This window comes from Apus apus, chromosome 3 (genome assembly GCF_020740795.1).
Source record: "Apus apus isolate bApuApu2 chromosome 3, bApuApu2.pri.cur, whole genome shotgun sequence".
NCBI lineage: Eukaryota > Metazoa > Chordata > Aves > Apodiformes > Apodidae > Apus > Apus apus.
This window is the reverse complement of record NC_067284.1, coordinates 7,183,356-7,209,073: the sequence shown is the minus strand read 5'-3', so window position 1 is coordinate 7,209,073 and position 25,718 is coordinate 7,183,356. Positions and strand designations below refer to the sequence as shown.

The 25,718-nt window shown below is 45.4% G+C and overlaps 1 protein-coding gene across 1 annotated transcript in view; it reads right to left on the bottom strand.

Moving 5' to 3' along the window:
* FAXC (failed axon connections homolog, metaxin like GST domain containing) overlaps nt 1–20,618 on the bottom strand; it is a 28,470-nt gene extending 7,852 nt beyond the window's left edge. Inside the window, exons 1-5 of the mRNA XM_051615480.1 lie at nt 20,350–20,618; nt 19,775–19,910; nt 13,765–13,961; nt 6,288–6,505; nt 1,056–1,172 (exon numbers count right to left, since the gene is read on the bottom strand). Of these exons, the coding sequence (XP_051471440.1) occupies nt 1,056–1,172; nt 6,288–6,505; nt 13,765–13,961; nt 19,775–19,910; nt 20,350–20,618 (937 nt within the window). The remainder of the gene's footprint in view (nt 1–1,055; nt 1,173–6,287; nt 6,506–13,764; nt 13,962–19,774; nt 19,911–20,349) is intronic.
* Nucleotides 20,619–25,718: the final 5,100 nt, after the last annotated feature.

The window sequence follows — 25,718 nt, the reverse complement described above, 5'->3', positions numbered from 1 at the left end:
TGCCTTATGTTTATACATACAGGCATGCTTGAGTGTCCTTAGAGAAGAAATTAAAAAACGGGAACGTATAATATATATAATATACATTAAAGGGAATGCCTATGTGAAACCTACACTCACAATAGCCTGAGTAGGTGGATGGGTACAGAGAACCATCCATACTGCTTGGGTATTTGCATCTATTACCATCTATTTATTTTCATTAAAGACATCCTAGTTCAATAAACAAAGTATTCCTTCTTGAAAGCCATGGACCCTTCAGAATTTCATTTGTGATTCCCCAGACATCAAGGGGAAGAACTGTAGAGACAATACTTAATGTCCTCATCTCAAACATTTTTTTCGCCTCAAAGTTTTAATAGAGAGCAAGTCTAGGCTTCCTAGCTGTTGCTTTAGCTCTCTCTTGCACAGAAGAGTAGATCTACAGATCAGATTCATTCCTGTTACATCAATTTCACATACTTTTCCTCTTTAACTCTTCCCGTTTTTCAGACTGCATGGTTTTATTCTGAGAAGGGATGCAAAGATACCTACCTTCACATGCCTATACCACCCTACAAGGAAAAAAAGGAAACTAAAAATGTGTTTGTTTCCAATTCATGCAAAAGCACAGTGGCTCCAAAGTCAGGCTGAACTTCTTCCTTCTCCAGCACGTTCAATAACAGCAAAGGCTGTAACTGCAATGGGACAACAGCAGTTGCAGCAATACCATCAATGAAACTACTCAATTCAGCAGAATTTGGCTCATAATTGTGCTTCTGTCTTCTCTTACTTTACTTAGCATCAGAGGCATTCAGTCTTTGCTACATTAAACAGCAGAGAGATCAAGTACAGGGATAGAAACAATGACTGTACAGAACATTAAAGAGAAAGTGAACAAGAGTTTAAGAGAAAACAACATTACAGGATAGAAATGCTACATCAAAGCCAAGAACAGCCTGCGATGCAGCTGAAGTGCTGCTCTAGTCTTCAAATGTCCTTATAAGATGCTCCTAGTTTAAACATGGCAAATGCCACCAAGAGCTTTTCATCAGAGATCACTTTAGCTTTCTCACCTTTGATTAGCCTCTCTGGCCGAGTCCCTGGGAGTGTCCACATTGCCTGTGCCAGATGTCCAAAGACAGTGGCATCCACGGTGGAAACATGGGGTCCCATAATGTACTTCTTGTCACCTGTAAACACAACAGCAAACATTTCTCACCTGGATGTCACTTCTCCACAGTTCAAAAAAAATGGTTGATTGTATCTTTAGCATATTTTTCACTTAATTTAACTGAAAAGGTTCACTCATTCAAAGACAGGAATCCAATGTTGAGTACGGTTCAAAAGCTGCTGCTAGGGTTCAGCAGGCAAAATCCATTACTGCAGCTTCCCCTGTGCTCACCGCTTCTATAACTAGGCCAATTACAGAGCCACCACTGGCCAAGTAACCTCCTCTGCCCCTCACAGCTGGCAGCAGACACACTGCAATAGCTCTGCTGCCTTTCAAATCCTCTCTGCAGCCAGCAGGTCCCTGAAAGCACCATTTTCTCCTTTGGCACAGACCTAAAATTGTTCAACCACTGTTCCAAATCATGAATGTGCCTGCTGAAAGAAGCTGGTTACCCTGTATCTCTCAAGTGTGAAGATCCAGTTTCAGGTCACTCAATCTGATCACACAAAAGAAAGTCATGCCCAAAGCTTTCCTCTCCCACCACTTGCTCAGGTGAAACCAATGCACCACTACGCCTGGCAGCAACTGCTCAGAAATGACCTGCACCTCTAGGAGGAGGACACAGCTGTAGGCAGGAGTGAACAGTTCCCCTCACATACCACCAGTGTCCCCACCAAACACTGGTTTCTGCCTGCCATGGGCCAAACAGTCAGGCATACAGGCAGGCAAGTGAAACAGCAGCCACTTGAGACTGGCCCAGGTCAGAAGAGGGACGTACCTGCTGAACACACTACTCTGCTCAACTCTCTGGGTACCCCAATGCCATGATGGTCCTAAGTGCCCACCACAGCACAGACAGATAACCACCCAGGACAGGAAGAAAATGATGTTTCAAAGCCATTGTTTGCAAAGGAACATCCAGTATAAAGTTGGTTCCTCATCACAGGCACAAATGGAGCAGAGAATGCACACAGGGCACACAGCTGAAACGCGTGGTATTGCAGGGGTCAGGTTAGATGGTTGTTGCACTGTCCCTGCCCTGGCCCAAAGCACTATAAACTGTGAAATGTGGTACATAATTGAATTTCTCAAATCCAGTTATGCCATCTCCCCAGGACATTCTTCCCCTGACCAATATAAGTTGCCTGTAATTCAGCAGGTTATTAAATGTTAGGTTTATTGAGTGAGTCTAGAAAAACTGTCCAGCAGTAAAATGCATCAAATTCCAGAGTACAGCACATGTTGTCATCCTCCTGTACTACAGTGTAGCAAAGCAGTGCTCAGTAATAACCAGTAACAATAACCTCCCCTAACCTGCCAGATGTAATTTTAACACTGAGTTAACTCTCCCCAGCCCTTTCACAGCAACATCCATCTACTGCTTGAAAACTACGCACAGGGTAAATGTTGCATCTCTTCAGTATTTATGTGACCTCTAGCTCACACACAGCTCAGAAATTGGTCCCCAAAACATACTTATAAGCCAACACCAGGAATTTAGCACCACACAACGGGGCCTGAGACTCAATCCATAATGATGTTGTGCTGGGAAGTAACACTGGCCGTTTCCATCTTGCTACAATTACGGCCAACAGTGAGTGAGAGCTGTACCATCCTGCTCTTTTGCAGAGTGGTTCCCCAGGCACAACACCCCACACCTTCACATGCATGGAAACGAAGGGGAAGAGGAAGAAATAGAGCTGGGGTTCCATAAAACTAAACCTGGCCTTAGTTCACCTTGCAATATATAACATGGCCTTGATGCACATCTCCTTCTACCAGTTCCAATCTGTTCCCAAAACTTCCAGCACAACTCTTTTCCGGAAGACCTTCTGACAGACCAAGTGCCATCTCTTACACAGCACCTGTGGCATTGATGCTACCACAGTGCTAATAATCTCAAAGACCTCCTTGCATCTTCTGGCTAATCCAACAGAAATGCAATTACCTGGTCACACTGGACTTGGATCCAATTTGTACCGCCCAAGGATCTGAGAGCACACAGCTCTGCAACTCACCAGTGCATACACCAGAGAATTAACAAGCAGCTACTCCAGCACAGAGACAAGAAACCCCATCAAGAGACATTGATGAGATACAGGACTGGTGGGAGATCTGCAGCCTTCCACAGCAGCACATACAGCCCAGGCAGGCTGCTGCAGGGCATTTCAACCAGCATTAGAGGCTGGCATTCAGGTTAGTCCCACCTCTGTTTTTCAGTGCTGAGCAGCCCTGCCCTCTGCAAAATTGCAAATGCTTTTCAAAAGCCAGTTCAGGCTGCTGCTGCCTTGCAACTCCCTGCTCAAAACCCCCATTTCCCAAAAAGCTTGAGGCAGGCAGGCAGCTCAGAGGGCACCAACAGATTTATGGACACTGCTCATTCACTTGCATCTTTTAAATAATTACCAAAATGTACATTTTTAATATATTGCTAGTTATATGTCCAGGTCCCTCTACTTCCTTACACTACTACCAGGCAGTAGGAAACTACTACAACACAAAGAAATACATTTGTGGTTTAAAGACTACAGGACAGAGAGCAAGATAATACCAGTGGGGTGGGCTGATCCAACACAGGAGGATTAGTTCCATTCCCCATATTCATATGAGATCTGGTGGAGTCTGTTAGGGAAATAGGTACATGGGAGAAGTGAAAAGGATTCTTAGAAATTAAAAAGGAAAAAAGTACCCAAGATGTGACTGGGAATGACAAAATGAGTGTCACAAGACCTGGCAGCTGCCACTCTTGGAATTTAAAAGTTATTCTTGTTCCCACTTGAATGGTCTCTGTTAAAAAATGGGGAGCATTAAAATAATCTGATATGCCTGACAACTGACAGCTACAGTTTGGTATGTGCAGCTACTCTGCACAACACACAACCTTTTTAAGCTCTTCAGATTGCCCTCTTATCAGTGGCCAAAAATTCAGCTGTTTCCTCTTCTGGGAAAACACATGAGCACATAAACATGGAGGGGAATCTCTAAGATTTCTGTGCAGGCAATAGGCTGACTGACCACATTCCCCATCCTCCTGTGAAACAGAATAGTCTCCAATCAGGCTGGAAGTCCTTATCCCACTGCCTGTCCCCATACCAGGATACTACCTGGAGGCCACAGTTACTATATCCAGCCATAAACAGCTGCCTGGAGAATACCTGAGTATGCTGGAGTTAATAAAAATCAAGGCAATTATAGAAAAGTAGACAAATCCAGCAATAACCAAAAGGGCAAATATAATTATTCACTTAAGTGTCCACTGACTAATCTGACATCCATTTCAAAGGGGAACATGAAAAAAAGTACAATATTCAGCTGCTAATGTAGTAAAAAACCAGAAATACAGCAGATGCCCATCAATGCATTTTGAAGTTCACAAGCCACGACATTGTCATCAATAATCTGGAAGTAAAAATAAAACCCCTGCTTGTAACATATGTATCATGCCATTTATAAAATTGATAAAGTGAAGAAAACACCTGATCCTTGAGGATTTCTGGTGACTCTTCCCACTAAAACCAAAAGAGACTGTTTGATTATAGCATTTACCTTCACAAGATGATGACCCAGGCCACCCAGGAAGGAAGAAATACGAGGAGCATCTGCCTTCAGGATAGAACTGGTCAAACTCCAATTTGAAACAGGTCAATTTTGAACAGATTTTGATTAACACATGTCACCAATTACTAATGAAAGTGGTGTCAACTCCACCTGCCAAAATCACATAATTAAAACTGGAAGCCTTTTGGAAAAACACGCTTCAGCCAGAAAAAAGACACAGGCCTCAAGACAGCAACCAAGCAGTCCAATTTAGACATGTGTCTAGACAATTTAATGATACCTTTGAACTCAAAACTTTACAAATCTGAGTGTCATCACAGACTCCAGAGACAGAGGGATGCAGACTTCAAACAAGCAAACCAAGAGACTTTTGCATTTACTCAGGAACACGTTTCAGTTTTCTCATGGAGGCTACATCTACCCTTGATAACCAGGGACAACTCCCTCCAGCAAGGGGGCTGGAACAGGAGTTGGGTTAAATTTTTTGTTAACAAACAAAATGCAGCATGACAAAGCACTGACAGAAGATAAGCTGCCAACAAATCTCCCCCTTTTGTACCCACGCATCACGTGTCTCTTTTCCACCTTGCTCCCAATCCAGCAACTCAGCATGTTTCAGAAAGCAAAGTTACAGAGAACTCCACACATCACCATCTAGGTCCTCTGCAAATATTTTTCTTTCCAAAACCCCTCGGAAGTCCAGAAGCTTCTGCCTCCTGCTGGGCTCTCCTCACTTTGCTCCCTCCATCCACTCCACACTCACCTATTCAGAGCACATGCAATACAACCTTTATCCAGAGTGCAGGGCAAGGAGCCATTCCTCCTGTTCCCCCACTCAGCCACCTCTTTAAAGTCATCATAACAGGGAACAAAGCAGCCACACAGGTACCATCTCTCTTGGTTCCTTGTGCAAGAGAGATAAAAGCTCAAGGGAATCAAGAATCTGCCCAAAACTAATTCCTCAAAATGCACATTTTGAGGAGTCTCAGCAGACTGCAAGGTGAGGAGCACAGTGCAGACAGGTGCAGATTTCAGCCTGAGCTACACAGCAGAAACGAGGCTTATGTGGTTTTAGCTCAGTGAGCTCAATCTTAAGATTTACCCCATGGGATCTACCCATGACAACCAAGAAGCCTAAAACCACCTATTTTGACAACACAGACCCAACTCCTACTAGCAGCTTTGAATAAAGCTGCTAACACCAACCAAATACAACAAAGTCCAGCTCATCAAAATAATATCTGGAAAGGGTTTACAAATGGCAGCCTCATAACATTCTATCAAACAGCTACGAGTCCCAAAATGAAAAAATGTTACACCCCCAAAAATATAAATGAGATTTGCAGGACTAAACACTAGGCTTTCATAAGCACAATTTGGTAGCAAACAGCTGGGAAACAAACACTGTCCCTGCCAGATCAAGGGTGGCACTGAATGACAGCACCAGCACAGATTCTACCTACTGACAAAGGGAGGTTATTTGTGTATGTGATGAAGTGGCCAGGAAGGAATCGATTTTGTCCTGAGGCCAGTGGGCTGTGAACAAACAGAACACATGTAACTCATTGTACATTACCCAGGAGGCCTGCTAGAGTCCTCATGTCCTTCTCCATCAGTGTGTACATCTCCTCCTCCGAGAAGCGACCGATGCCGTGGCCGTACATCTCCCGCTTCACGATCCCTTTGGTCAGGTGGCAGAGGATCCACTTCAGCAAGTCGCTGAAGGGGCCAAAAAGTGAAACCATCTTCTGCGTCTCATGAAGATTTTCCACCCACTGGCAATAAGCTAAAGTCCTAGAAGGATGCAAAAACAAGTTACGGTGGTGCAGTATCAGAGAGCCCATGGCCACCCTGCAGAGGCTCTCACAAAGACTAGGCAAGGAGCTTTCCTCATGCTGAGTGCTCCCTGCCCTGATGGAGAAGGAGTTTCCCATAAAGAGCAGACCCTAATGCAGCTTGGAGCAACAGCAAAGTGACTGTGCAATACTTACACCACACTGCCCAATGCTTATTCTCTCAGGAAATTCTGACTCACTTCCAGAGAAAACGAGATTTTTCAAGCTGCAGTTCTGTTAAACTCACATTAACAAAGAGACAAAAGTGGCACAAAGGGTTTATTAGCTAAAGATGACTTGACTACACAGACCTGGGGAAAACAATGACAAAACACCCCACAGAGAAACCAATACTTCCCACCAAACTCTTCTTGCTTTCTACACTGCTGAAACTCAGCCAAGCAGTAACTCTGCCCCAACATCAATATTGTAGCAGTGATTTTTCAAGAGATCTCTTGGTCTCTTCAGAAACTAACAATGACACAATCTTTTAAAATACAATTTAAAAACAAATTGAAAGGGTGGGGATTTTTGAGTTAGGTTTCTCTTGAATTCTTTCTCATTTCAAAACGCTTAAGTGTTTATGAGAGACACATTCCTAAAGGATTCTCCTGTATTTCAGCTTTATTGAATGGCAAGTACATTATTTCAAAAGGTCTTTTATAAAAATTTGTCTTACCAGCTCAAAGTTTTTTTTCCTATATGAAGTTTTGCTCTTTACTAATATTGTAGGCAAACTAAAAAATTATTTGTTGCTGTTGCTACTCAAGAAGTTTCTGAAACAAGAAACATTAACTTTTTAAATATCTAGCCTTTTCTGACATTACAAAGAAACCAAAAAGACCATTAGACTTTTGTCACCACGTTACAGGGATGTGGGAAAATGGGCTGAAGATACCTCAAAGTACTCATGACAAACATATGAAGCCAACAGGATCTCAGAAACACCGAGAGTTGATAAGCATATTCCATTATGTTTGTAGCCATTTCCAGATCTAAAAGTGGATTTAGAAATTTGAGTTTGCATGAAAACAGGCTCACGGAGACAGGTAAACTAGTAAAGCTGAACTGGAAAGCTGAAACTTCTCAAGTTGCAAGTTTGTGTACACAATTATATTAAATATTAACTTAATAACCGAGTGTTTCTATTTCCAATATGGTCAGAGTTGAATCTTTTTAGTTCAGAAGATGACTTCACTTTTATGTATATTTCTAATGGCACATAATTTCCTTAGTGCATATATGGATCACCTAACTCAATAAATAAAAAAACCCCAAACAAAGCAGTTATCTCCTAGAGAATCAAACTCCTGTATATCAGGAGTTGAATTCAGCAGCATCATCAGAGAACAACTGCATTTACATGATGAAAATATTCTTGTCTTTAAGTTTCCTTACATTCTTTACTTGAGTTACTTGTAAAATGAAGTAGAAGGAGAATATTTGACATAACAGCTGAAAAAATATCCACCTACAGCTCAAATATAGAATGATCCCAACAGAGTGAGTGAAAGGCATTTTAATTCCATTAAAAATTGTCCATTGCAGCACAATGCCTTGTGCTCAAAGTGATTTCATGTAAGTCATTAACAGTGAGGCTCGTGCAAGTTTTGCTGCAAACAAAATGAAAAGTGAAGAACTAAAATGTACCTGCTATGTTTCTGATGGCTTTTATCCTCAACAGGTTTCTCCACAAGCTCTTGTGCTCTATTGATATACCACAAGCATCCTGCTGATGTTTCACACACTCCAGTACTACTCTCCTAATGGGGTTGTTCTGCACAATCCTTTGATTTTCAAACCAAATGGATCAACTCAAGTCACTGAGTTGAAGCAAAGTTTGAAACAAAGTCAGATTCAGTCAGAAGCACCAGCACAAAAGGGGGGATGTGAAGCCAGCAAGCACAGGAGTCTACAGCTACTGTAACTCCAGAAGTATTAACTTTGGATAGATGTGGTGTGAGGCAGCTTTGCTCCAGGGACAAAGGTAAAACAAGATTTAAGAAGGATGGAACAAAGACTGGGCTGAAAGCATAAGGGTGCTCCACAGAGCAGAACTTTTCAGTAATCATGCTTCACTGGGCTGGGAAAGGACAAGGTCCCTTAGGCAGGTTCAGCTCTGAACAGGGGGGAAAAAAAAAACATCTCTGGTCTTGACGCAAACACCAGGAAGTAATTACTGTCTGTATCTGTAAGTTACTACTGATTACTTCAGTAAGTTAAGCAAAACCTGCTCTCTGAGAGCACTGCTGTGTGTCTCTCTGCTGAGACCCTCCTTCCCCAACAGAAACCTGACCAGCTTCAGGTGGCAGCTCTGCAACAAAACTTAGTTGCTTTAGGACAACAGGCCTGGCCACAGAGAGGGACAACATGAAAAAGAAGCCAAAACAAAACTGAAAAAGAGAGGACACTGTGCTGCAGCATTTTGTAAACCTAACCCTTTGCACAAGACTAACCTGGTCGTATGGACTTGTCATCACTATTGCTCACTCCAACCACTCCAGCGAGCTGGCACCACACCAAGAATGATCAACCACATCCAGGATGGCTTAAATTTCATGAGACAGGATGAACAAGGTTTCCCACAAAGCTAATTAGCCTATACTTTAGAGCAAAAATACAGTTCCCTGGCACTTGCTTGCTACGGGGCAGCAGGTCTTCGGGTCTAGAAGAGGCAGAGATCAGACGAAGCACTTAATGATCAGGACAGCAAGGCAAGAAGAGCAGAACTGCACAGGATAAACCTGCTTAGGCTAAATTGTCAAGCACAATCTGCTTGTCACTTTGAGTGAGTAAAGTTGTCGTATGTCTCAGAACTCAAATTTCCATGGGCAATGAAGGCAGTTAAACAACCACAGAGTTTACCTCTAAAATGTTATGGTTCTGAGCACGCAAAAGCAAAGAAAAAAGTAGGCTCAGATTCTGAGAAAGTTAAATGCACTTTTTAAACTGTCTTTACAAGCACTTTGTTAAATCTATGCAAAGGTTCACTAAAAAGTGCCACCTACCAAAACATGTTTCTTGGCCTTTAATCCCACCCATCATCCCTCTGGTTAGACTACATTACTAAAGTATTATGAACATTACAAAATGTTAGGGTCTGGAGAAGAGGAGGCTGAGGGGAGACTTTATCACTCTCTACAACTACCTGAGAGGAGGTTGTAATGAGGTGAGGGTTGTTCTTTTCTCCCTTGTAAGAAGCAACAGGACAAGAGGAAATAGCCTCAAGTTGTGCCAGGGGAAGTTTAGATTAAATATGAGAAGAAACATCTTCACTGAAAGTGTAATTAAACACTGGGACAGGCTGCCCAGGATGGTGGTTGAATCACCATCCCTGGAGGTGTTTAAAAGATGTGTAGATGTGGTGCTTAGAACATCGTTCAGCATTGGACTCAGTGGAGTTAGGTTAATGGTTGGTAGAGTTAGGTTATGGTTGGACTGGATGATCCTAAAGGTCTTTTCCAACCAGAACAATCCTGTAATTCTGTTAGGAAATGCCAGAAATCAGGTAGTCTACATAACCTACTTCAGCATAACTATACAGTTAAAACTTCAGTTAGTAGCTAAAGGATGACATAATTATTTTAAATGCTGACCTGAACTGAGCACTTCAGGAAACATTAACATTCCCATTTGTGTCAGCACATCTGTACAAATCTTAAAGAGTATAAATAAAACAATACTGCTCAAGAGCAAGGCTGCAGGGCTGAAGCAAATCTGGAGTCTAAATGTAACAGCAGCTTTGGCCTCAATACATAAATCAGGAGAGGAGATGGAGAAAGTGACTCATCAACAGCAGCTTGCCTGATTATCTCTAAAGTGTCTGAACATCATGGCAAGGAGGAGGTGCTCACAGGAATGTGAACTGGGGGTATTTTTCCTATCTGATTTTGTGCAGACTGGAATTTCTTGATATACAAAAGGATTATAACAAATTTGTTCCACAATCAGCTGTAGAGACCTCACCTGCTGTGAGCTGGCCCAGAGCAACTGGCTTTTCAGCTACCAACAGCATTCAAGCCTCGTAACTGCTAATAGCAGGAAAGACATTGCTCTTATAATTAACTGGAGATATTTAAATATAATTATATTATAGACATATTTTATGTTTAATACATGGCAAGTCTGAATATCAGCCAAAGTCACATGCATTTGTATTCTCATTCCATGCTTTTCCTGTACTTCAAGCAATCACATAATGTGGTATTTGCACAGACCTCTTGAGAGACAAAGCAAGAAATTAGTTAAATACGTGTATATATACACACCTATGAATCACTACGGTTGGGTTTGACAATACAGCTAAACCAATCTAGTGGGTTAGTTTGGTTGAGCTGCATATTCAAAGCTTTAGATTCTCATGAAACACATTAGCATCACCAACATGAGATCCCTCTCCTGAGAATCAAGTGCCAGAAAGCACCTTGCACTGACTGCTAGCCCTTCAGGCACCAGGAGCTGCCTAGTCTGAATGCTGGCAGTGCTGCTGAGCCCAGCATGCCAGCACCAGAAGGACATGAGAATCTGACATCCTCCAGCCCATCTCACACAGAGGTCTGATCCCATGAACATGCTGCAGATACAGCCAAAACTCAACGCATCCTGAAGATGGCTGTGTGCCCTGCTGGTCTCTGAGGGCCCACAGGCCACTGCAGGCAGCAGAGGTGAGCCAGGGCAAACCTCCAGCAGGTGACAGAGGTCTGCACCAGAACCAGGACCTGGGCTGAGAGCCACAATACTGGCCTGCTCCCACCTCTTCCCTGCTGACTCAGCCCAACACCCATTCAGGTTAGCAGGCTTTTTTCTTCTTTGGCTGATTTAAGCACAGCAAAATCCTGACAGCTATGACATTCTCCAGGGAACAGGAGCTCCAGTGGCAGCTCCAAATCAGACTTGTGCATCTCAAGATATATGCTCTAATCCTGGCACTAGAATAGGGATGCTCACTCCGTCACTGTCTCTCAGCCTGACCCCCGCCAGGCAACGTAGCCTGGGGCAGAGGCAGAGTGTCTAGAGGATGAGCTTCAGAACAGCCCTGCACTGCTCTCAACTCCAGCCAGAGCAGCAATTTACACCTGTAAGAGCCACTAACTGGCAAAGTAATTGGTGAAGAGGAGCAATTACCTCAGCAAAAGCCGAATGTTACAGGAGGAGATGCTGAGAACCCACCAGGATTAGCTCCATCCAGAGACAGCCTGCCACAGGATGTACTTCACTGCTCTGGTCAATAAATGTACTCCAGTGCTACTTATTTATGATGAAGCTACTTTGTATGCTGCTGGCATGAATCATGTTTTATGTCACTGCTTTGGAGGCTTGATTTTATAAACCTTATTCTGCAGAAAGGGGATCACTGTTAGAAATCCCTCACCATAGGGCTTGGGGACACCAGGAACAAGCCCTAGCCTCCTGGTGGGAAGTGGGCAGGTTCAAGGACAGAGGTGAAGGGATCCCACAGGCACAGATACAATGCTGTCAGGGAGAAATGCAGTCCTACTCAGCTAAAGCCTGGCTGCTTTCATTTGGTGTAACTACAGGATGGTCAAAGTTGTTATCCAGGGATTACAGTGGTACAATTGTGATGTCTCCAAGCTCAAGCTTTGCCTAGCACAGAGAACCATCATGGTATAACCTCACCAATATAGGATAAGGCTTAAGAGTTGGATGTTTTACTCCACTGCAGCAAAAATGCATGCCTTAGGGCAACTCAACTGTGCAACTAAGGCAAGAGGGATATACAGCCAGGCATGCACATCTCTGTTCCTACTTGGCCCAGCTTTGTTCACCAATTTCAATGCCACCTACCTAGGTCAACACCTGAATCTGCAATATCCTGCATGCTCCCCTGTGTCATGCCCAGCAGTGCTAAGTAAGCTCAGAGGGAGCCTGGATAGAGAGGCAACAGCTTCACAAAGGAAAGCAGGGTTTGTAATTGAAACACTGCAGCACTCAAGTTTGCCATCAGTTATGTTACATTTAAACAAGTTAAGTCTATGGACCCCAAAACAACACTAAGGCAAGGAGATGGAGCATTAGGGGATTAAAAGTCCTCATCTTCCCTTTGGCAGCTATAATAACTGAGGGTAAAAATGGGAAACCAAAGAAACAAGTTAGATTTGCAGGCTATTTGAGTCAGATTTCTGAGGCTATGGCACTGCAGATGGTGATGGTCACACTTCTTAGAAGGCAGGGATTACGTTTCTGTATCGTATCATTTAAACCTTCTTATTGAATGATAAAATTGTTCCTAGGAAACAATAAAAATTATTTGAAAAACTGTACGTACACATTGTTGCTCTTCTTCAATCAAAGGGTGAAAGAAAAGGCAGATAAATGCATTCAACTTCAATCACACATTGTTTTGAAGAAAACAAGTGCAACGTGCATGCAATACTCAGTACATCAAGGACTTTAACAAGTGCCAGAAAGCAAACTACTGGGAAAAAGACTTGTGCTTGCTGAGTTTGCTGACAAAGCAGCATCTAAGTCCACCTCTTACTTCTACGAATCCAGACAGGAAAGGGCACTTAAAGGGCTGAAATGTTAAGTGGATGGGAAATCAAAGGTATTATTTTCATAGATGCCAGTAAAATGCATAAGGTATCAACAAGGTTATATATATGTTTTCCATTCATATACATACTTCAGCTTCTCAGGATACTGTGGCTAACACCATATCCTACCAACTCAAGTGCTGTCAACAATACACACCAACAGGAGTATCCTGCGTTACAGGAAAGGCAATAATCCATATCATAATCACACACACATAATTCAAACCAGTAACCACAAGAACACAATATTCTAGATTAACAACAAATGCTGGATTTGCTCCTCTGCACCCCACAAAACATCAAATATATTCAGCCACCTTAATTTTTTGCTCTTTATTAACAAGGTTGTTTCTACACAGAGGCCATATGAAACAGGACAAGAGGAACAGCTCACTGCCTGCTCCCTTCTGCAGAGCTGCAGGTGAACAGCCTGACTCCTTATCTTGCTTACACAGCATGACAACTTCTCAGGGGAATTACCCCAGTTGAAACTAGCATACACAGAAAGAAGCAGGAGTTTTCTAGGGTGAAGAGAGTTGTGAAATTAATAATTGGGTACCCAAGTTTTTTGCAAGTGAAAATAAGCATTCACATGCAGGCATGTGGGGCACAGGGGCAGATCTGCCCGCACAAGGACGCAGCCAGTGTCACCATCCAAGCTTACCAGTAGAAGTGCTCCTCCACCATCTTTGTCACAGCTCTGGAAACTGCTCTTTCATGTGGACCAAGGTGTTTATTTAAATTCACTCCAAGTTTCTCTTCCAAAAAGTCAATAATGAACTCAGTGCCAGATACTTTCTTGTGATTGTATTCAATCCAAGGCATTTTCCCTTGAGGGGAAAGTTTTCCATCAAAATAGTTCTAAGAAAAAAAAAAAGGCAAGTAAACAAACCAACATACAGACAACAAAGGCCCTTCTGGAGCTATTTCAATGAGAATAAAGGCACCATTGTCCAACAAACTCTTTTTTTTTTAATTAATATTGTAGTGGTAGCTGTTCAATCAGAGCAACAGCTTTACCCTACATGACAACTCAGATAAAATTATTTCTATTTATGTTGGATGTTATGTGATACAATATTCTTTAAATACCCTGGTTGCTGAAGGGGTTGGAGATGTTCAGTCTCCCAGAAGATTTGGCCTGTAATTCTAAACAAGTTTTTGACGACAGGACTCACACCTAAGTCTGGCTCTTGCACAGAGCAGTACTTTTCATCTTAAAAGTGCTTTATAAAGGTTAATTCATTACCTACCTCAGATAGCTGCATTACCTCCAAGGATAAAACCTACACAATCAAAAGCCTATAATGAAAGGCATATCATTCCTTCACTGGGCAGGAGGGAAATCTGCAGTCACATATGCTTCTGCAACTTCCTAACTGAGAAATTTCATCCATTTACAGACACCCTCATTACAGTTGGGTTTTCCAAGAGTCCAGCACCACTGCATATGCTCAGTGTAGCCCTCTCACAGAAGAAGCAACGTATTTTTCCCATTTCCCAGTTGGAGAAAATGAAACACAGAGATACAAGAATCTTATGTCATCAGACAGACATGAGAGGAACTGCCAGCTTCAAAAACATAATCAGGCATTTAACTTCATTGCTCTCTTACTTCTGAAGGCAGAGACACAAGGTAGAACTTCCTTGCTTTCTTGTGATTCCCATCCTCCCATCCTGTTAATTAGGGAACAAAAAAGTCTTAGCTCAGAAGGCCCAACCACAAAGACTCACAGTAAAAGCTCAGCACTTGGCCTCTGGCCAGAAGCATTCAGGGCCAGCAGTTCTGGACTCAAGTTATCTACCCTTCTTGAATCCAATAAAGATGGGTTAAGGTGCTCTAGCAGCAAGGAGTGTCCACCACAGCACACACCTCCAGCTCAACCTGAGAGCACAGCATCCTGGCTACTGCTCAACACCAGGGTCTGCAGAGCACTGTGAGCACACAGCCATTCCCACAGGCTCTTCCCTCCTGGATGAAAACAGAACGGGTAACGCTGCTGGGAACTCAATGGGTAACGCTGCTGGGAACTCAATGCCTTCTGGCTGCAGCCTCTTCTGGGATTTCTGCCCAAACAAATAGCATGGTAGGGACACCAGATTATATGATGTCTCATCTACTGCATCCCTGTGTGGGTGATCAAAGCAACTGAATCCACCCCACCTGCACGTGTGGGTGACACAGGGGTTAATACTCTGGTCTATGGGAGAAACTCTGAAGCTGCTAACACCTGAAAGTGCCAGGAGAGAACTGTCCCGTCTTCCCACCTTCCAGACCTTTCCTTCATCAAAAGGGCTCTTTCAGCACTCACACTGACTTATAGGTTTCCACAATTTTTAATTATTAATTTACTACAGAATCATAAGCTTCTTCTGGAACTACATAGTGTGTCTACATGGCACTGAGCACTGCTGACTTCATCAAGCCCTTTCAGCCCCAGACTTCCCTTCCTGTGCACACTGATGTTTTGTAGAAGCTACTTAGACTTGAAGATGTGTTTATTACATACTGCAATTACTGTAGTCTGTATCATTTTCAATCCAGAAAAACAAAAACAAAACCTTATTATTCTTATTATTCAACTGCACATTTCTTCAAAAGCACATATATAACACAGATAAAAATACTGCATAAAAACTTGTTAGTATTGCATTAATATTACACTCTCAAAAATACAAACGAGAGCTAACGTTCTTATAGGAAAGTCACAGAATCATAGAATGCCAGGTTGGAAGGGACCTCAAGGATCATCTGGTCCAACCTTTCTAGGTACTACTATAGTTTATATGAGATGGCTCAGCACCTGTCAAGCTGAGACTGAAAACTGTCCAAGGTGGGGGAATCTACCACTTCCCTTGCGAGACTATTCCAATGCTTGATTGTCCTCATGGTGAAAAATTTACCTCGTATCCAGTTGGAATCTCCCCAGAAGCAACTTGTGCCCATTACCCCATGTCTTTTCCATGTGACTGCTCCTAAATAGGGAGTCTCCATCTTCTCAGTAGCCACCCTTGAAGAACTGGAACACGGTAATGGAACATGGTAAACTGGAGCCCTGAGCCTTCTCCTCTCAAGGCTGAACAAACCCAGCTTTCTCAGCCTCTCCTCATATGGCAGGTTCTCCAGTCCTCTGATCATCCTTTTGGCCCTTCTCTGGACCCTCTCCAGCCTCTCTGCATCCTTTTTGTAGAGCGGGGACCAAAACTGCATGCAATACTCACTTTAATTTAAAAAAGCCTTCTCGGGGTTTTCATGTTTCACTACATACAGCTTATCAAATAAACCAGGAAACATCAATCAATGACCTGAGAAAACCCCAGTCTCTTGACAATTCTATTATATTGTTCTTGCATCCACTGTTCTCAAATGATTAATTTTAGGTTTGAAACCTCATTATCTTTATGGCTGCTACTAATAGCCTTCAAATATTTATCCATTTTCCACTTAAAAATTGTTCCAGCTGCAAAGCAGAGAAAAGCTACAGTATTACCATTTAAAAACAAAAACAACCAAACAAAGCACCCTCTTGTACCTCATAGTACATTTAACTGAACTGCAGCCTGCAAAGCAACAATAACAACAGCTCCTCAGAATCTCATTTATAGAGGCATTTATAAACCGAATGGCATAGGGCACTTCTGGGGTAATTTTATAGTACCATTCAGAAGAAACTAGGTTCCACATTTTCAACTGCTGCTGCTTATGCTTTTACTTTTACTCATGTCACTTCCCAAGGAGGCTACCATCTTCACAGACCTGGCATGAAAACAGCACATTTCTGCTGTACTAATTACTTATCCAATTACATAAATGCTCACCTCTTCATATTGGTGAGAGAACTGAGGAACACCCAGAAGATCCCCACAAGCACCCAGAATGGGCTCTTTCAAAGCAAGCTTTACCAAGAAAAGCATCAAACATTTTGAAAAAAATAGCTAGGTATTACAACAGCCCAGCTGGGGTGGGGCTGCTTGAATTATTTCTGATGGAGAGGTCACACTTAGAAAGGCTCACTTCAAGAAAACATCTGCACATTACAAGAGCACATCTGTTGGGAGAAATTCAGATGGCAGTAAGGTAGGAATGTGTCACCCCATTCCACTTCTTGCCTTCCATTAAGGTATGTTGTGTAACACACAGCTTTATCCAATAGTCTGATGCATTATAATAAACACAAGAAATGGAAAGAAAAAAAGCGGTCTGACCACCCCCTTCCCTCTTCTTCACCCCATTTCACAGCCCTTCCTTTGAAGCATACCCTCCCCCAGAAGGTAATGATCACAGCAAGTCTCCAGAGGAGAGACCCAGGACCAGCTGCCTCCCAAAATGCCATTCCTTCTCCATCACAGCCTTTCCAAGCACACAGGGAAGCAAGGTGTGTCCTCCTGCATCTGGCTATATCCTCCCTCCACGCCCACCCCACCACCCACTGGGGGGGCCATCAGATGTCTCTGTCATGTACAGTGCCCTAACAGGTAGCACAGCCATGAGGGAACAAAAGAAATGTCTCCAGGAAGTACGAATGTAGGAAACTTCGTAACTCCAGCTGAGAAAGGCACTGCCTGCTGCCTACTCTCCTACTCCTCTACCTCTTAATCCCACGGTGACATCCATACCTTGCTCCACCTGCCACAGCTGAATCCAGGACTGTACTCCTAACACATGGACAGAAAAGGAATCTGCCTCTTCCAGAAAAAAAAAAGCTGCATCCTCAGCTTATGATGCCTTCACCAAATTTACCTCCAAAACCTTACACAGGGTCAGCAACCCCACAAACACCTTCAGCCCATATAAACTAGCACAGCTAAAAGTAGCAACCTGCTGTTCCAGCACCTAGGGGACCCATTCCTGCTCCTGCAGCATGGCACATGGAGCACATGGGGAACCAAGCTGGGTTAAGACCAAATAAACTAAACCTTCAGGACTCTAGGTAGGTCAGGTCTGGCCCAGCCAAATCTGGCACGGAAGAGCACATGCAGGAAGGGACAAGAGGTGTCTGCTGAAGGTAAGGCTGCTGCTTTTGGTGGTCCTGCTGACCCATGCCACCTTAGTGTGCTCACAACAGAGATGCAACACCAAGAAGTCAGTGCAGAAAATACAGAAAGAGGTGAAGACAACCCCTCTGTAAATCCCTCTCTCCAAAAAAGCTGATGTTAGCTGCCTAAACAGCCCCATCCTGCACCGCAAAAATGTGCAGGGTTATCTTGTAGAAGTGATCATAACCTGCCAAAGATCTCTTACACTGCAGCTTTCTCTAATTAATATCCACCAGAGCAAGTTTGATCATCACAAACCTCTGAACTACATCAGCTGCCATCAGAAAGAAAACAGAGCTCATTAAATAGCTTTCCTTTCAAAAGTGCAATTTCTACCCAAATTACTCTGGGTGGAGAAGCAATGTGCACTAGTTCTTCTGCCACAATGACATGTTCAAACTTCAGTATCTTGCAGGTTCTGTAAACCTAAATGAGGAAAATACATCCCCCAGGATGGAAATCTCCCTCTGTAGTGCTCTGAAGTTTCTGATTTAAGTACCATTAAATCTAAAGATAATGAACATTAAACTTAGGCTTTTAAAGACTCAAGCAACATGTAGTAATTGGGTTTTCTTTCACTTCTGATTTAAAGGAGTTTAATCACATACAGAGCTGAAGAAGTATCAACCACCATTGTATTTTAAGCAGCAGTATGGTTGGTTTTCCTCTGTAAAACACTGGACATAAATGCAACATTATTCCTAAAACCTTGGTATACAGCAGTAAAAAGTTACTTGAACCCATGTGGAGTCAGCATGCAAACTACCTATAGCTCAGACTCTTTCAGACAAACTGAGATGCCAAATTTACATCACTTGGAGGAATAAAAAGAAGAAAAAAAAAAATTACAAGATTTTTCTTTCCTTCCTAGGATCCTTGTTATATTTGTCACCATTGTAGTATCATCTTAAACCTACTCAGTGCTTCAAACAAACAGAAAACAAACCCATCCCGTGCCTGAGATGCACGCCAGACCTGCAGTGTTACAACTAAACCCTGCTGCTAACAGGAGAGATTGCTAGATTGAAATTTCTGCTCTCCTGACCTGCAGAGCTCTCTTCCTCCCCTGCAGGAGGATGGCAAGGGCTGCACCCAGCCACAATTAAGGAGCAGGATTCACAACCTCTAAAAGCAACCCTGTGTTCCTTCACTGGTGGGGAAGCACTGGTGATGGGAGGTAAAGCGTGAGGCAAGCACATCTTCCCAGGAGAGCTGCAGAGAGAAAAACTCCAGAAAACTAAGAAGCTGCAGCTGCCTAATCTTATCTCTTTAGCAGGGTGAAATACAAAGCCCAAATAATGTTACACTTCAGTTTTAGGGTATTATTTAGCATTACGTAAACTCCAAACCCCCCTCCCACTTCAGCATTTCCAGCCAAGTTAGCTTGTAACACTCACTTAGCTTCACCAGTTAAATCTAAAGCTGTTCCAGACCAATGCAATTCAATTCCTACCTTTAAAGGTTATTCACCAAATTTAACTGGAGACACAGAAGTGTCTGTGTACCCACCTTGTCGTAGGTGTATGTTTACATCTCCCCAGGTGAGACAGACTGCGGGGGAGCAGAGGTGGGATGCCTATTTGCCATTTCGTGCAATCCCAGGAAGCCAAAACATACAGGAAACCTGCAGAGTGTACCTGGTAGGGCAAATCAGCCATCCTCAAGTAAGTTTCCATTTTCAGGCAGAAAGGAGATAAACTCGGGACGCCGTTGGTAGGCCGTGAAAACTGATGCAGGATGATGGCATCTTTCGAATCGAGCTCTTCCTCTTTCCTGCCGAACACAGAACAGGATTTTAAGAAAGAACAGGGACCGAGGCACAGCACACGCATCCTCCTCCCTCAAGGTACCGCTGCAGGGATTTGATCCGTGGGATCCCGAGCCAGCGGGGAACAGGGAGGCCGCCGTGACAGGCCGGGGGGGGCAGCAGGGCCAGCCTGGGGGCTGCCAGCCCCCCCGGGACACCTGTGGAGAGGATGCGGGGGCACCCCTTCAGAGCCGGCTGCTGCCAAGGGGCGAACGTGGCCGGGGGGGGGGGGAAGCGGTAAATAAATAAACCAGTACCTACATAAAGGCTGAGCCAGAGAAACCAGCCCACCAGGCCTCAGCGCTTCCTCCTCCCCTCAGGTCCCGGCCCCGCGGTCGGCGCGCCCTTCGCCGCCACCGCAGCCCCCCCGGAGCCCCCCATCCCCGGAGCCCCCCGCAGCCTCACCGGATGGCCAGCAGCTCGTGGAGCAGGTAGGCAGCGGCGGCCAGCAAGGCACCTCCCGTCAGGTACAGCGTCTTCTTCCACCAGGAGTCGGGGCCCAGCGCCGCCATCGCGCCCCCGCCCCCCGCCAGCGGGAAGGCGACGACCTCCCCCCCATAGAAGGCGGGCGGCGGCTCCTCGGGCCCCGCGCCCCAGCCCAGCGCCAGGCTGCGGTTGCGGCTCAGGTCCGCCACGCAGGAGCGGGGAGCCGCCAGGCCCACCCCCCACAGCATCCTGCGCCCGGGCCCCGCATCCCCCGCCGCGCTGCCCTGCCCGGCCCAGCCCAGCCCAGCCCAGCCCAGCCCAGCTCCGGCGGCTCCTCCAGCCCTCGCTGCGCGGCTGCGCAGGGCGGAGAAGGGTGGGAGGAGAGGGGAAGGGACGGGAGGGGCCGGGCCTGCCCGTGCGGGGGTTTCGCGTCCCCCAGCGGGGCAGCCCTCCCGCTGCAGGCCGGGCGGGAGCAGCGGGCAGCTGCGTTTCTCCGACCTTCAGGGCGAAAAGCCGCGCTGCACGCCTGGGCTGCGCCCGGCAGCCGGTCTCCGTGGTCTGCTGCTCCTCTACGGAGGAGCAGAGGCCTCGGATTTTATCCCGGTTTGGGGAGGAAGGACGCCGTGCGGGCACGTCCCGGTGCCCGGCTGCAGCGTCCCGAGGCACCGGGCATCCCGCCGCGGCTGTCCGGCCGGCCGGTGAGATGCTCCGTGAGGGGGCTGAGGAGACAGCGCCTTGACAGGCTGTGAGATAACAGAGGAAGGGCAGGAGCCAAGCGTCCCCACAGCAGATCCCTCCGGATGAACCTGGCACCCGGGGTCCCGGCACGCCCTTGCCTGCAACCTTCCCGCTGCCCCATGATGGTGGGAGCGGGGATTCGCCTTCTGTTCTGCCAAGTCCCCACGTCACACTGATCCTGAAATGCCAGCCAAGCCCTTTGTTTCTGATTAATACCGTTGCCCAAATGCTTCTTGGTTAAACGCTGCGGTATGTGCGCGGCTGCTCCAAAAAGCAAGCTGGAGGTTTTATCATCAGGGGCAACAGAAGTGACCCAATTCTGCACGGAAATCGAGGAACTTTCAGTGTCCAGTAGGGGATAGACAGGGTCTATGACCAGGGTGTTGCAGAAGCTTTACCTCAGTCTATGGGACAGATTAGACAAAGGAGGAAGATGAGATGTCTGTGCCGAGCTGTGGAGTTCAGATCCATGTGCCCAGTTCTCCAAGTGCCAGCAGTGGCCAGTTGTGCATTTAGTTCTGCTGTGCAGCATCAGTGAAGATGCTGTGCTCTGACACATTCCTGCAGCAGCTCTTTGCAGCATTTCATTTTATTCCTGGCTTTTAACTTGTTTACTGGTGCTCAGTAACCACAGGCTACAGCGCTAGAGCGCAGTGTTTGATGCACAGCAGGTGTTTGATGCTGTGCTGACACACTGCTCTCAGGAGTTAATGGGATCAGAGAAATCCCAGGGACCTGGTAAATCTTGTTCCACAAACAGGTTGCTCCCTCCAAAACCTGCTGAGCTCCTTTGCCCTCAGCCTTTGTGAGGCACTAGCTGAGCACCCTCTTCACAGCTCCTGGGCCTCTCCACACTGCAGATGATGAACAGGTAACGAAGTCAGATTGGAAAGTGAGAGCAGCAGCCACTTCATGCCACAGCTGATCATTTGCTGCATGAGGTTTTGTTGAATTCTTATGACAGGGCAGAGGAGAGACAAAGAAGGAAAGTGTTTTTTCTCTACTACAGCACATGCAAATCTCAGGCTGAAGATTTATTGCAAGTGGCAGACAGCCTAATAAATCTGGACTGTCACAGCTTGGTAGCTGGTCTCAGCTTTTGCTTGCTGTGTTACAGATAAGAGGGATCCAGTTCCAGATGGGATCTAAGCCTCTGTGAGGGCAGAGAAGGGTCCCGGGCATCCACAGGCCAGCTGCTGCCACTGCCTGACTGTCAGAGGCAAATGGCCTAGGAGGTGCAGGTCAAAATGTCACATATTGGTAGCCAGAGCTTAACACCAGCAAATAAAGAACACGGATGAAACACAAGTTCTGTACCCTCATACCTGTCCCACACACTCGACTCACTAGCTGTGCTCTGCCACCTCACTGTTTCACTCAGGGAGGGTGGGAATCCAGCTCTGCCTCTCTGCTAAATTATCACTTTTCATTCTTTGGAGTGGTGCAAGTAAGAGCGAGCACTGCTACACCCACACACCTGTCTGGCTGCAAACACACACCAAGCATGGCACCGTCTGGAGCCAGGATCCCTCAAACACATCATGCAGCGCAAACGAAGATTTAATACATTAAAGGACACTTTTATCTGTAATCTGTTCTAGTGCAGCTGCCTAAGGGAAGACAAAGTAACCAAATAAAATCAGTAGATTTTTTTCCAGTTAGCACAAACATAAGCCTACCAATCGAAAACGTGCTCTGAGCCCACCAGATGGGATGGGTCTTTGCACCGCCCCGCTGCAGAAGCTGTTCCATCTGTATGTTGGCTGAGAACTAACTAAGCGTTTTGAAAATCAAGGCTCACCTTCACTGCGTTGCCCTGAGTTTTGCTTTCCTCTACTGCTGCCAACTGAAGAGCAGAGCTTCACTCACCAGGTCTTGAGCCCTGGGGCTCAAGAAATAGGGCCACCCATTTCTGCTCGTCTGCCGCGCTGGTGTCACCCATGGCTCCTACTCACTGCTCTCTCTGTTCCAAGCAGCCAGAATTTGGACAGCATAAAGCTTTTAACAGCTCTGGTAATTGGTATGGGTTGTTTTCATGGGCTGCTCTGCCTGAAGTCTTGCTGTGCCCTTGTGCAGCGACTGGCTGTCCCCAGAGTGACACCCCTGAGCAGGTGGGACTCTCACTCTGTGTGCTGGCAGGGCAGCCTCCGGTGTACAGAAATGCTTTCCTTCTCCTTGAATAGCCCAAACTCACTGGGCCCTTGTCTGCAGAAGACATAATTTAATAGGGTTTAGTGGTAAGGAATGAGTTTTTGAGAGGATGAAAAAAAGACTTTTCATTGCCAGCAGGCGCTCCGAGATCCTTCTGAAACAATCACTGACTGATGCCAGGATGGGTTTTGTTGTAATATTAATGATCTCTCTGGGCAGCTTGAGTTTTATATACATGTCTTCTTAATTATTCAGATAAAAACAGTCAGTGTAAAGCTGCAAAATGGACATGCTGCATTTTGAGCTGGATTTAGAAAGCAGGTTAATGATAACTTTAATGACATGCAAAGGTACAAATACACAAGACCTGCAAAACATCTAGAGTCCAGACGACTTCTGTGCTATAACCAAAGCAGCTATGTCTAAGTCCACATCGAATGCAATTCCAGCAGCTCCCCCGAGTGTACCTTGCACTTTCTGGTGAACAAAGCCACTTTCTGAGGTGATGCACATCCCAAGACTGTGCTGGATGATGTAAAGAACTCAGGGTTCCTTGCTTTTGCCAAAATAAAAGGCTTGGCATGAAACCTCCTGCTTTCTTCAGGTGGAAATACTGAGGCAGGCAGCTTGCTCCTAAGTTGGTCACATGCATTAGTTCTCTATACAGAGCCAGACATACAGAAAAAAAGCTACTCAGCTGACAGACCTACAGTGTCACAATTCTTTAGTCGTTTCTATTTTATCACAAGTTTTTGGGATACCTGGCAACCCTCATAATGTTATGGGGGTTAGTTACACACTTTTATAATCAGATCTTTCATGTGAAACTTGCTCAGTGGCAGAATAGTGTTGGGAACAGCTACAGATTGCTTGCCATGGCCTGATGCAGTGGCTCCCAGACTTTGCCTGTTTCTAAGTGCCCTCCCTCTCCCATTTACAGCATCCTCTGATCAGAATTAAGATTTGCAGTGCATACTGCTGTGACCTGCTTGGTCTCTCAGTTCATATTTGATGAATAACAGAGATGTATGAAGTTTTTTCAGATTTCCTGAAACTGATTTCCTTTCCTTACCATATTTACTCTTTCAAAAGATGCACACGGTCTTCAGAGATAACCTCATTAAGTAAAAGAAGTGGATTTGGGGGGAAACAAGTTGTTTAATGCATCTGCCTTAGATTAGCTAGGAACTAGTCTAAGGTGGTAATGGCAGAGTGCTAGCTGCTGCAGACCCTGCAAAACAGAGCAATGTACCATTAGTGAGCACAAACCCTGTCAATCCAGGGCAATAGGACCACAAGATGTGAAGAGGAGATCATTCCAGCACAACACATTTGTCTGTGAATCAACTCCCAGCTGAAGGCTGCCGGAGGAAAATGAAAAGGAATGGAAACAGGGAGGAGAGCCCCTTCCAGAGGACATGTCCCTGAGGCCAGCTCTGTGCTTTCATCTCCTGAGAGCTCTGGAAAGAAAGAGGGATACGAGAGGCAGCTGCAGAGCCAAGGGCCTGCTGCCTGCAGCCTCTGGGAAGGGGAACTGATGAGCACCATAGCAGATAGCAGGATTTTGCTTTATTGTGAATTAGGTTCTGGAAAAAGGTGCTTGCCAAGTAGGCCTGTAGACAGAAGCTTCTTTCTTACCTACAGGTAGGATTCAGTAAGTTGCTGCACAACCTACATGGGAATGCTGTCCTGCCTAGACAGGCAATGTGAAGGTTCTTCTGTTCCTTGCCATGAGGTCTTGCAGCCCATGTTGCTTCTTCCCTTTTTTGCCCTTTCATGGGACATCATCGCATCTGACTACAGCTTCAGAAACTTTGGCATCTGTGTCAATCTGGGGTTTCATACTTCCTTTGGAGAAGGAAAAAACAAGGGGACTGCAGAGTACTTTGTCAGCAGCCGTAGCAAGATGAGGCAGATCTCATCCTCCATACACACATTGCTCCTTAGAAGACACCTTCTGTTGGCAGCTTTGGCAGGACTTTTCTTACTGTGGTGTACTGAGAAATCTTCTTCTGGTGATTGAAAATTCAAAGGGTCTCCTGGCTGCAGAGCAGAGGCAAGCTCATGATCAGGGAACTGTCCTGTGTTCAAATGCTTTGCATTCTCAAGGAATTAGATGGTCTCACTATTAGGATTGGGAAGGGTGAGGAGGAGGGAAATGAACACCAGGCCACCTCTCTTTGACATTGGAAGGAAATCCAGTGCTGCTGGGTTTAGATAGTACAGCATTGGGGTTTACTGGTTTTTAACACCCCGGGGTGTGGCAGAGACACACTGGTCAGTGTCCCTGTGGTGATGGCAGGCACTGGTGGCTGTGGATGTGCCCATCTGGGGCAGCAGCACCTTCAGGGCAGACCCACCAGGGCTCTGGGGGTAGCCAAGACACATCAGTAAAGTGGAGCTTCAAGGTAGGTCAGGGGAGGAGAGGGACTGAGCTGCTGCTTCTCCAACAGCTGGAA